At 42.5% G+C, this 12176-nt stretch overlaps 1 protein-coding gene across 2 annotated transcripts; it reads right to left on the reverse strand.

The window, feature by feature from the left end:
• Positions 1 to 5655: 5655 nt before the first annotated feature.
• On the reverse strand, positions 5656 to 9212 carry MAGEB16 (MAGE family member B16). 2 transcript variants are annotated; one of them, XM_082718432.1, is made up of 2 exons: positions 9138 to 9212; positions 5656 to 6866 (listed from the first exon to the last, which is right to left on the reverse strand). In XM_082718432.1, exon 2 carries the CDS (start codon positions 6798 to 6800, stop codon positions 5766 to 5768), a length of 1035 nt encoding a protein of 344 aa, XP_082574558.1. In that variant the 5' UTR covers positions 6801 to 6866; positions 9138 to 9212; the 3' UTR covers positions 5656 to 5765. The 2 variants fall into 2 exon arrangements, with proteins under 2 accessions (XP_082574558.1, XP_082574557.1); XM_082718431.1 differs by having other exon boundaries at positions 9084 to 9147.
• Positions 9213 to 12176: the final 2964 nt, after the last annotated feature.

Raw genomic sequence — 12176 nt, forward strand, 5'->3', positions numbered from 1 at the left:
CCCAACTTGGGGCTCTATCCAAGGATGCTGGAATTATGACCTGAGCTAAAGGCAGAGGCCTTAACCCACCAAGCCACCCAGGTGCCCCATAAATAAAATCTTTAAAAAAAAATTTAATACTAATGCTAGCTAATGTTTAAACTTAAATTTTAACTGTGATGTTAAAAATCAAATTAAAGCATATTTAAGTGGAAACATGGCTTCCATCCCCATTTACCTTTTTACTAGAAATAATGCTTAGGTTTCAAGACTATTGATGAGAGCACTAGGTGATGTATCGAAGTATTGAATCACTATACTGTAAACCTGAAACAGACATGACACTGTATGTTAACTAACTGGAATTAAAATAAAAACTTCAACAATATTTTGAGATGAGATTATACAGATACAGCTTTTACTTTTCACAAATGTAGAGTAGGTTTCTTTGAAATAAAATTTAAAAATTAAAAAATAAGTGTAATATAAAGCATCAGTTTTAGCACCTCTTGACTTTAAATCCCATTAAAAAAAATAACCTTTTTGGGAAATTGCTAACTGAAGTGTTAGGCAGTTTGCCCCTGTGAGCCAACACCATGAAATGATAGTGCCTAAGTCATACAATGTCATTACCAAACCTTTCAACCCTCTAGAATATAGAAAAACCTCAAAAGGTAGGTATTATATTTGAAAAAAGTATTTCTGTACAAATGTATTACTAATGGAAATATAAAATGCTGGCCCCAGATAAAAAACTAGCGATCATGTTGTTCAGTGGTTTTGATACTGGTTTTCTAAAAACTGAACTGTTATATATATCTTCTCTTTCTAAGACAAAATTTACACAGAAGCCCGGTAGTTAAAAATAAAAATGTCTTTCACTGCAAAAGACGAACGGAGACCACATTTTTTGTTTTCCTTCTCTTGAACAGTTTCCCTTCTCCCCTATCTGCCTCTACTCACTCCATGAAATACTAAACTTTCGTGGAACAGATGTGCTCAATGTCTTTGTGTCATTTCACATAATTAGACTGAGTGGATTCCTTAAGATACCAGGGCTGGTTAGGGAAATTTCAGGCTATCAACTAATAATTCAAGTTGAGTCTACTGTCATTTTAAAAATTTTCCTCCTAAAAATGGAAATCAGCAACTTAAATCTTGTTATTACCGATGAGAATTAAAATGATATGATGTCAGAAGAACAAAAGAAAAAATCCTGCCCTCATTATAAGTGATATTTATAGGTATTTGGGCAACCTGGCTCAAACACTGTCTTGGAGTTAGGAACGCTTACACGGGATGGTATGTGATGCTTCCTGCACTGGGCTCCCCACATTGCCAGAAACAAGTCAGTTCAAAAACGAAGAGTACAATCTCCATAGGTTCTGAATCCAATCTGCAAATCTCTGCACCTTAGGTTAACCCTCTCTGTCAGCCAGTATCTGTTAGCAATGCAGGCCAGTGACCATAGTCATAAGATACCCACTCTCTGGTGGATGCCACAAACTCGAAACATGAGAAGCAGTCTGTGCTGGGGACACCATCTAGATTATTTTAGGAGACTTGTCCACAGCTAGCCTTTTATCTGAAGAGCAACTGTGGAAATTAGTACTAAGGTACCCACTTTAAATCTCCTCCTTGTTGTTCTTCCCTGCTGCCTCCCACTGCTCCTTGGTGTTTCTGGTCTGTCTCAGCTGCCTATCATTACTCACTAAGATTTATGTAGCCCGGACCTCAATAGAGAGGATGCACTGTGCACAGAGGATGAAATGCCTCTTGCCAGCAGATCCCAAGACAGATCCCAGCCCTGATACATAGGCAAAGGTTCAGTGGGCCATCAGAGTAGTCAAGACATGAAGCTTTCCCAGAATCCACTAGTAACATTATTGGATGATGCAGGAAAGACAGCTATCTTTGGCCTAACAGTACATGCAGGACTTCTACAGAATGGTGGATGTTTCTGTCCTTTCATCCAGTAACTTCCCCCACTTAGATAACCATATAGTTTCCAGCTATTAATGGTGATTCAGAGATTTTCCAAGCCTATCTATGTGTATTGCCTTGGGCCCTCCAGGTGGATTCCTCACTATCTCTTTTTCTCATTCCTTCTTCCCTACACTGAACTCTGGATTCAGAACTTTGACTACCAACCAGGTCTGGGTTCTCTGGACTTGAATTTCCATGTAGTCTCTCTCATGGACCTTGGACATTGCTCTTTCTCTGGATATTCATCTGTCACTAAATCTAAGTGTCTTGTCTATCTACATTCCTAGTCACCTGGTCATTTTGAATCATTACTTCTCAAATTAAGTACTTTTGATTTATAAAATAATACACGTGTGAATGTTTATGGTATTAACATGCATTAATTTGTGAGAATATGAATTGGTAGAGTATTTTGGGGATGACATTTTGGCAATATTTATAAAAATTTACAATGCCCAGATACTTTTCACTTTAACCTAATTTTTACCTTCTGTCAGACCAATAAACTTTAGCCCAATAAGTCATGTTCAAATTATTTCAGTTCTCTAAGTCATAAGAAGAAATAGGAAACAAATTATGTGCCTGTTGGAAGGTCATGGTTAGGGGCACCAGCGTGACTCAGTCAGTTAAGCATCTGATTTTCAGTTAGGTTGTGGTCTTGAGGTTGAGGTCTCTGAGTCAAGTCCTGCATCCAGGCTCCATGCTCATTGGGGGTCTGGTTGTCCCTCTCCCTTTGCCTCGCCCTTCCCCTGATTTGTGTTCTCTCTGTCTCTTTCTCAAAGAAATGAATAAAATCTTTTTTTTTTTAAAGGACATGTTTAAAGTAATTATGACACTTACATGCTATGGGAGCAGTTATAAAAGTAAAGCAGATCTATATGTGTTGTCATGGAAAGATCTTGCATTCATGTTAAGGGTGAGAGACTTATGGCAGAATAACATGTATATCATGACCCATTATATTTTAAAATGAAAGATAATTTTATAACACAGTTATGTATGAGAAGGCCTACAATTAGCTCTAAATAATATATGGATTAATTGTGGCTGTCTCTGAGACTGGCTGAATTATGAAGGACTATTGTAAAGGTGGAGATTGTGATTTGTCTGTATTTTTAACATTTTTGCATCAAGAATATGTGCACTATCAGCTTTATCATTAAAATATTTAAATAAGCCTAAACTAGTAGCTGTGTATGAATTAAAGTTTATGCTAGCCAATGGAAGAGACAACACATAAAATCTGAATGGCTTAACATAACAAAAGTATATTTCTTGCACACATAAAATCTGATTGATTTGGCAGGGAATCTTTGCTACCATGTAACACAGAGACCTAAGCTGCCTCCATCCTGTACTTTCACAACTCAACAGAGGGTCCCCATGTTTGCTGCTGGATGGAAGGAAGGACATTATGGTGGCATCTTGGCTTTCAAATGCTTTGGCCTGTGAGAAACATCCTTTGTGTTCATATTTCAGTAGCAAGGGCTGGTCATAAGATCCTTTCTAACTATAAGCAAACTGGACAGTGTAGTCTTCCCATGTACCCAGGAAAGAGTGGAAGACAAGTTGTGGATGAACACTTGTAGTCCCCACCATAAACTCTTATATACTAGGGGCCTGGTAGAGAGCAATCTCTAGAACTCTCTAGACTCAGTCAATGACCCTCCTCATTTCCTGGTAGAGTTTCTGAGGAGGCAAAATGTTCTTGTCAATTCTCCAACTTCATGAGATCTTACTATTTAACAAGTGCTCTCCAATAGAGTCACATATATTTTTCAAAAGGACCTTGTAAATCTTTGCAGGAAGTGTTTGCCATACTTCACTTTTTCAAAAGCACCATTACACTTTGTCCTTTTCAATAAGCACTATGATCACAGTACACTGACAATTTTGTTACTCTTGGTGCATTGATAAAACTTTACCTCATGATTCTCTGCTATCACCTAAATGAAAACGCCAGACATCTGCACAAATAAAATCATGCACACTGAAAACCAAAATTCTTTCTATTCCATCTATTTCATCTATCTATCATCTATCTATCTATCCATCCATCACCTATCTATCTATCATCTGTCTATCTCTATCATCTATTACCCAAAGGTCATAAGAGTCCTAGAAGTCTTATTATCCAAAGGTTAATGGAGTCCTAGAAGGACTCCAGAATTTACAGAAACTGAGACACTGTAGATGGGGCACATGGGTGGCTCAGTTGGTTGGGCATCTCCTCTTGTTTTGGGCTCAGGACATGATCTCAGGATCATGGGGTCCAGCCCTGGGTCAAGCTCTGGACTCAACACAGACTCAGCTTGGAATTCTTTCCCCATTCTTCTCCCTCCCTCTCTGCTCCATCCCTGGCCCCCCTCAAATAAATAAGGAAATAAAATCTTTAAAAAAGGAATAGGGAATTTCTTCCTCACCTGGATGCAATTCAGAACTCCTAGAATTTGTGACAAGGACATATTCCTTGCCTCCCTAGCTTCTGTTCTATTCAGAAGACTCCTATTCTCATTTATTTCACACCCTTAAAAATATAAGCATTTCTTAAACTATGCCAAGTTATACTGAAAATACCTTATTTAAAATATGCCTTAAATGGAGTAGCCTCTTACCCTCCTAGGCTAGAGCAACCAACAGTTTCTCAGAGTCTCATCTCAATAAAATATCACTGTTACCTCTGAAAAGTCTTTGAAGACTATGTGTATAAAAACTTGTTTGTGAATTATGTTCTGTGGCACAAGGGTACCATCACAGGACAACATCCGTTCCTGCCATAAAGATTTCTCGCTTTTTAAACCATACCCCCTAATTAACTACAAAGCATAGTTTTCCATCCAAGGTTTTTGAGTCTCAACTGGGAGACACACAATCTGAAGGTCTGATTTCTGATCACCACCCCCCCAGGCTCAGCTTGACCTAAGTCCAAATTTAAGTTAAAAATTAACCCTGCCTACAGGAATTCCAGCTTTCCCAATGTCCAAAATCCCTTGTCCCTGGCCGTTTACACTTGATAGTCTTATATGGAATACCCGAACTAACCTGCTAACTCCATCTTGTATTTGCCCCTAAGATATTAGAAGGCATCCCATTGTAATGATAGGATGGCTGATCCTATAAGTAAAATTTGTAAGTGCAGTTGTAGGTATTGCTCATGCTATAATTTCAAAGACAAACATGGTGATTTCCAAAAAGCAAATGTTTGATGAAGGTTCAGGGAATAAAAGAAACAGTGAGCATAGGGTCTAATTTATTGATGTTTATTTTAATATATCCATAAACAAATTAAGCATATTAAATTGTATATAATTTAATTGTATAAAACAAAATGTAAAAGGTAAAAGAGGGCCACAGATTGGCAATCTTTAATTTGTTCTCTATTTTTGTGAACCCAACCACCTTAAAGCTGATCAATCTCACATTTCCAGTAAATGCCTATAGCAATTCCGTGTTATGTTATTCTAGATGACAAAATAAGAAGGTTTCACAATTAGTTTCACAAAATAATAAAGCTCTTACTATTAAACCTCATTATAATATTAAATGTGTGACCAATGTCATCCACAAACATGTAGATTTTAAGCTAATTAAATCTAAATTAAATTAAATCTACATTAAAGACACAATATTTGAACAAATACATTATGTTAAAAAAGAATAAATTTTCAAGTTACACAATAATTTGGGAACACATAGGCATATCTACCGTATTCCTTTCAGCCCCAAACCAGACCTAAGTTCTATGAAGACTAACTGCCCTTTCTCAAACACAAACTGAAAAACCTGTCTCAGGTTTCTCTCTAGGAGCAAGAGAAATGACGGGACTTGGCCCTAGAAGGCCCAGTGGCCCCAGAAGTAGAAGTGGACCAGGCCAAAATTCTGGCTCGGGCGCTCTCTTCTTCATCTTGCAAAGCCTCCTCATACGAAGATGGGAAAGAGCTCGGGTCAGTCCCATGAACCTTGGCCAGAAACTCCAGGACTTTCATCTTGGTGGTTTCAGCGTGGGCTCTCGGGCCCCACAGGAATTCAAACTGTGCCGGATCACTGTTGGCCACCTGCCGGTACTCCAGGTACTTTTCCTTCACAAAATCTTTGGTGATGAGCTCCCTGGGCTCCCCAAAGATGGCGTGCTTCTGCCCGGCATATATCCCCGTCAAATTCAGAACTTCCCAGACTTCCTCTTCGGTGGCACTGTTGCCCTTCATGAAGATCACACCCAGGATAAAGATCAGGATGCCGGTCTTCGGCATGCCCTCTTCACCATCCAGCACCCCATCATAGGTGAGGCCCAATTTGATGAAGAGGCCATAGCAGTGGTTGGTGGGATCCACTCTCTTCACATCAAGGCCAAAGACCATCTCCATGTGCTCACAGGCTCTCAGGAAGATCTCGGTGAAGTGGTCTTCATACTCTTTGATGACGACCTTCATAGCTGCCTCTGTCACGGGCTCTTTCATGTGATACTTGAAGAGCATGAAATTGACCAATGAAATCACTTTCTCATCTAGAGCACGTATGGGAACATTCTTGGGGGTGGGCCCAGCCCATGAGGTGCCAACCTCCTCTTCTTGGCCATTGGTGCCCTCATTCAATTCACCTGATGAGGTGGTTGTCATGGCGATGGAAGATGAGCAGAAACTCTGATGACTCTCAGGGGTACTGGGTTTACCAGCATCAGGAGCCTCCTTGGAACTGCCAGGTATCAGAGGATAAGAGGAGAGATGGGTCTCTTGCAGAGTCTTGGAGACCTGGTCAACCTCCATATCTTGGATCTCACTGCAGGTCTGAAAGCACTGATCATATAAGCATTGTGGATTCTTTTGGTGCTGAGGCATGCTGACCTTTATGAGTAGCAATAGACAGGAGTGAGGAGAGGAGAGTGGGCAACGGGGAATCACGGCCTAAGAGGAAGAAGGAGACGTGAGTGGCCTCGGCTGCTCAACCCCACTGGGGTGGCTCTGATAAAACTGCCTCCAGTGGACTTCTCCTGGGAACACTCTTCTAGGGCCTCACAGGTCTCCCAACCATTTGGTTGCTATGCCCCTGAAGAACAATGAAGGAAGGAGTCTGAATGCTCCTGAGGATGAAGCCAGCAAACCCCGGCTGAGAATTCTCAGAGACCGCAGAAAGCAGGGGGTGGTTGGGCTCTAGACAGCCATTTCCGTTCTGAGGAGGGTGGTCCCATCATTCCTCCCTCAGGTGCGCTGCCTTGGCTTTCGATAGGACCTGGTGTACCTCCCCTATCCTAATATGGGATGGCCCCCTGAAGACCAAAGTCACATCTCCTGAGACAACTGATGCAGGTACCTTTTCCAGAAGGCCTACCTGGGACATCCCAAGGCTGACAGCGGGACCTAGACTGTGTGGAGGCTATCTACACTGCTGATGGTGGTCCCCCCACTTCTCACTTTGTTGGCTTACTTTGAATCCAGGCAGGTCCTGGGATCCCTTCGTTTGCTGACCTAACATTGTCCCTTCAGAACAAAGCCTCCACTTTCTGATTCGTAGAGGGTAATTAGGGCACATGTCTACTGACAGCCTCTCCCATAGCCTCTCAGTGCTGACAACAGCTCAGGGCAGGATTCCTCATGATCTGCACTCTCCTGGTGTCAGCGGACCCTCAGTATTCACTCTGGGTTCTTGACTTGGCAACTGGTGGGGTCTCAGGTCTGACCCTTCTATGTAATGTCAACCCTCCTGTATTTAAGAATGCCTTATCCTCACGAGTTACCTGAGAAGGAAGTGAAGAAGGGCAGTTCCTTTCCCCCTCTTTTAAGGGTTTCCTGGACTGACAGAAGGAGGTAGAAACTGTAAAGGTCCCTCTTTTCCGGGGTGGGTATATCTGCCTGTGGGATCTCACTCAAGTTCCTACTGTGACCTGTGAGAGGATCTGGATCCCTTTCCTTGATGACCTCCTATGATATAGGTACATACACCAAGGATCCCAGCTGTCTCCAACCCCCCAAAGAAGGGGGATCTTCTCCTGTAGTCTCTGTGCAGAGTTCTCTGGACTGATAAAGATCCAGGGTCTCTTTGATGACCCTATGTTTTGGGGTGGATCCTTTTCAGTTCTGACTCTGTATGTCCACATGGACTCCAGTACCGCCTGGTCACCCTGTCCACTGCTGAATCTGACTATGTCCCAATCCCCTAGGTGCCCAGCATAGGAAGTGAACTAGAAGACTCCTGACCGTTATTGTCTGGGACCTTTGCCCTTCAGATGTAACTCAATGACAACTGCCAGGGTCTCGGACTCCTCCTGACTGAACAAATGCTTTAACTTCCTGAGCCCCAGAGGAGGAAAGGAAAAGTCCCCTCTGCCTGCCATCCCTTCCCTGGGCCTCTCAGGGCTGACAACAGGAGAGGGGCTCTGTGCAGCCCCTCTGCCATCAATCAGTTGATAGGTCCCACCCTCCTCACAAGTGCTAGTCCAATACTGGTAGGTGATATGCCCGCTGCCATCGATTACCTGGGGTTCCACCTTCCAATCAAGGCCCCACGTGTCCGAGACACTCAGAAGGGAAGTGAGGCGACACCTCATCTGCTGGACAGGGAAGACCTGACCACAGGGGCTTAAAGCTGTGCCACAACCTCTACCCAAGATCCGGGGAAACATGAGCACTCACTCGGGGTCCTCGCCGGGACTCCTACTGGAGACCCCGTGGGGCCTGAGGCTCCTTCCTTTCCCACAGGACACCGCCTGCCTCGGGCTAACCTCTTGCCTGCCTCAGGCTAAGCTCTCACCTGCCTCAGGCTAAGCTCTCACCTCCCTCAGACTCTGGAGGCTGAAGTCAGTCAGCAATACTTCCACCGCCCCTGCCCAAGCCCTCCCGGGGCTCACAGACTGACCGAGGCTCACCGAGTCCGCCACTATCTGGGGTCGATGGGCCCCTCAGGACTCACTCGGGAGGCCTTTTCTGGACCACCAAGAGGTCAAGGGACTCTTAGCCTCGCAACAGAAACGCTGTCACCTCGATCAGATCGCAAACAGGAAGTGTGTCGTAGACCAGCCTGATAGACGGGGCTGGGGTTACCCGGAGTTGGACCGCGGCTCTCGCCTAATGTGTCCCCTCATTTCTGTGATACAGGGTCTCCTCAGCTCTCATTTGGAATCTTACTTGACTCCAAGCAGACCCTGGGAATCCTCCCTCTGCTGATGTGGTTCCACGCACCTCAGGTCGAATCCCGTACAGCCCCAGACAGAATGCCGCACAGCCAGACGGTCTTGAAGAGGAAATCAGGGGCGTCACATCCGGTTACACCTTCCTGGGGTCTTCCGGGCCAATAGCAAGGGCAGGGCTGTGCGTGCCAGGCTCTTTCACGGTGGTGGTTGCTGCTGGTCCCTCATTAGAGTCCTGCTGACTTCTTGTAGCCTTGGAATTAATCCCGCCCGTGATCCTGTGTCATGCCTCTCAGCCAGTGTCCTCCTGCCCCTGGAACCCTCAAGAGGAAATCGAGCAGATGCTTCAGTTGGAGAGCCCTGCCTGGGTCAGCAGGGCTCAAAGTAGGCACTGGCCCATGTCTGTGTGACCCACTGTCATTCTCTGGTTTTGGCCTCTTCTGTCCTCCTTCCTGGGAGTTCTCATTTTGGCTCCTTTCTTGTGACTTAAGGCTTTCTGGGAAATGCCGTAGCTTGGCAAACTCTTGGTGACTTTACCTCCTGAAACCCTTGCCGAGTGTGGAATGGGTCACGTCCTAGTCTCAGTGTGAAATGAAGCTGGAATGCAAAACAGGCAGGGGCCGGGATCTCTGGTGGGCTATCAGAGAAAAAGCACACTATTTCTGCTTTCAGGAGTCAGAATTAGTGTCTTACATAAATTCTGTTCTAAAATATTTACATCCTACAAGAGGACACTGAAATGAATGTTTTTAAAAGCCTCTGATTTTTTAGGTTTTCAATATTGCATATGCAGAAATCATAAGTGGAATATGAATATTATCTGTCTTTTGCATTTTTCATCCTTTGCTATTCTTATCCTTGCTATTCTTAATGCTCCAAGTGTGATTTGTAGTCCAGTTTTGAACAATGGAGTGGGCTTGGCTTAAATATTTTTCTAAGGGTCTCTTCATCTATAGGTTTTTTGTATCAAGAAGAGCTATCTTGATTAGATATGGGGAGTAATTTCAATATTTTTTGTGTGATTTGGAAAAGTTTACTTAAGATGTTGATTAGTTTCTGCCCGAGTATAAGATGCAACTGGCCTTCAAACCTAATATGATCTAAGTGACTTTGGCCTAGAATTCCAGTTCATAACTATAGAGTATAATTTTCTTTTTTAAATTGGTGTCCTTTGGATTTTATGCTTTGCTTACAAAATAGCATTTAACTTAGGTTTTCAAACATAAATATATATTTATAAAAAATCATTATTCATAGAAATTCTTAGACATGTAGTATAGTACAGAAAACAGTATAATGAACCCTGTTTACCTAACACTCAGTCTAATAATCATTAGTAGGTATAAGCAGAAGCCTGATTGGATTAGTATTTTTTGGTCAATATTTTGTTCTTTGGCAAGACCACTCCAGAGGTGCTTTATATTTTAATTAGGAGATACATACTGTCCGCGTGTCTTCTTTTTGATAATCTTGGCACTCTGATAATTATAATGATTATATATCCCACTACCCCCCATTTAAGGCTGTAGAATTGTAATTCTCTCATTTTCTCATTTCTTCTTGGAATTTATTGCCTCAAAAGCTTCTATAGGTGGAAATCTTTTCCTTGTTATTTGTTTTTCCTGAGGTATTTTTATAATGTATTTCTAGTATTTTCTTATCCTATGTCCCCTGCACCCATATTTTGTACAGTCTTATTTAGCTAATATCACTTTTTTGAGCTTCTTTCTTTTGTTGTTGATAATACTTATAAAATTACCTGTCACATAGATCTTATACAAGAGATGAAACAGTACAAAGAACCTTCATATATCCTATTAACTAGAGAGCCTCCTGCAATGGTCATTAGGTCACCAATAAATCTGGAGGAGAAAGACTGAAAGAGTCTGGGGACATCTGTCAGGTCAATAACAGAGGGACTTGAGATGTTATGAGCAGGGGAGTATAAAAATGGCAGCTCTGTTCCTCCATGCTCCACAGTTTTCCTTTTTGTGCCTTCGCTTAAAAAAGTAGGAACTGGGACTTTGTGCTGGATTGTGAGAATGTTACCTAAGCCAATGATTTTTTTCATCTCACCTCCCACTACATCTTTCCCATACTGACTTGTGTTGCTCTGTACCTCCTATAATTATAATCTGGATTGCGCTATTCTAGAGAACAATTATCAGGGAATATTTTGTTAATTATATACATACTAAGCACCAACAGGACGTTGTGAGCAGATGCTGTGCCATGCCAGTTTGTCCAGATGTGATGTGAATAGAATCCTACCTATTGTACCACCAAGACGAGTGTTCCTTCTGGGAGTTAGGAAACTGGGGGACTGGCCTCTCTACTTTTTTGCCCAAGTGAAAGCGTCTTGCAGATTCTGCTGTTTGGCAGAGACCCTGTTGCTGAGTCCCCTGAACAGGTTTGGTGTCTCTATGGGTAATGGACAGGTCTTTCTACTTGCTTTGATTAAGGAGAGTCTCACGGGAAAGAGGGCAGGAATCAGGAACCCTGAGCTAATTCCATAGAGAGCAGGCAAAGCTTAGTAACCCAGAGGGAAGGCCTCCTCATCCAGAGAGTAAATTATCACCACTTTTGGCAGGATGTATCTTGGAGGTGACTAAATGAGGAACTTCTACCATCCAGATAGTAATTTGGGCTCCTGGTTTGAAAGACTTTAGGTTTAAAAAAAAAAAAAAAAAGACTTTAGGTTGACAGTCAGTGTTCAAATGTCAAAGGGCACTCCAAGACATAGGCCCACAGGATCATAAGCTGAGGGGAAACTTGAACAAGTTGGGCACCATCTTGTTCATCTTGCAATCACAGGTACATACTAGCCTAGAGCAAGACACACATCCGTATCTTCTCCATATATGTCATTCCAGCCCTCACCCGTGACAGCAACAACTATTTATTCAAACATTACTGAACCTATTTCTGCTTGTCACACAGTAACCACTTTAGGTTTGAAACATGAGATAGAAGAATGAAGAAAGAAAAAGGAATTATTACTATCTGGGAAAATATTGTAGATTATTCTTCATGCATCAGTTTTCTTTCTTTCTTTTTCTTTTAAAGATTTTTATTTATTTATTTGACAGAG

Source organism: Mustela nivalis (genome assembly GCF_964662115.1).
Source record: "Mustela nivalis genome assembly, chromosome: X".
NCBI classification, from domain to species: domain Eukaryota; kingdom Metazoa; phylum Chordata; class Mammalia; order Carnivora; family Mustelidae; genus Mustela; species Mustela nivalis.

What these genes read in the sequence shown, in the direction of transcription:
- MAGEB16 (XM_082718432.1), bottom strand. Translation starts at nt 6,800, where the DNA reads ATGCCTCAGCACCAAAAGAATCCACAATGCTTATATGATCAGTGCTTT.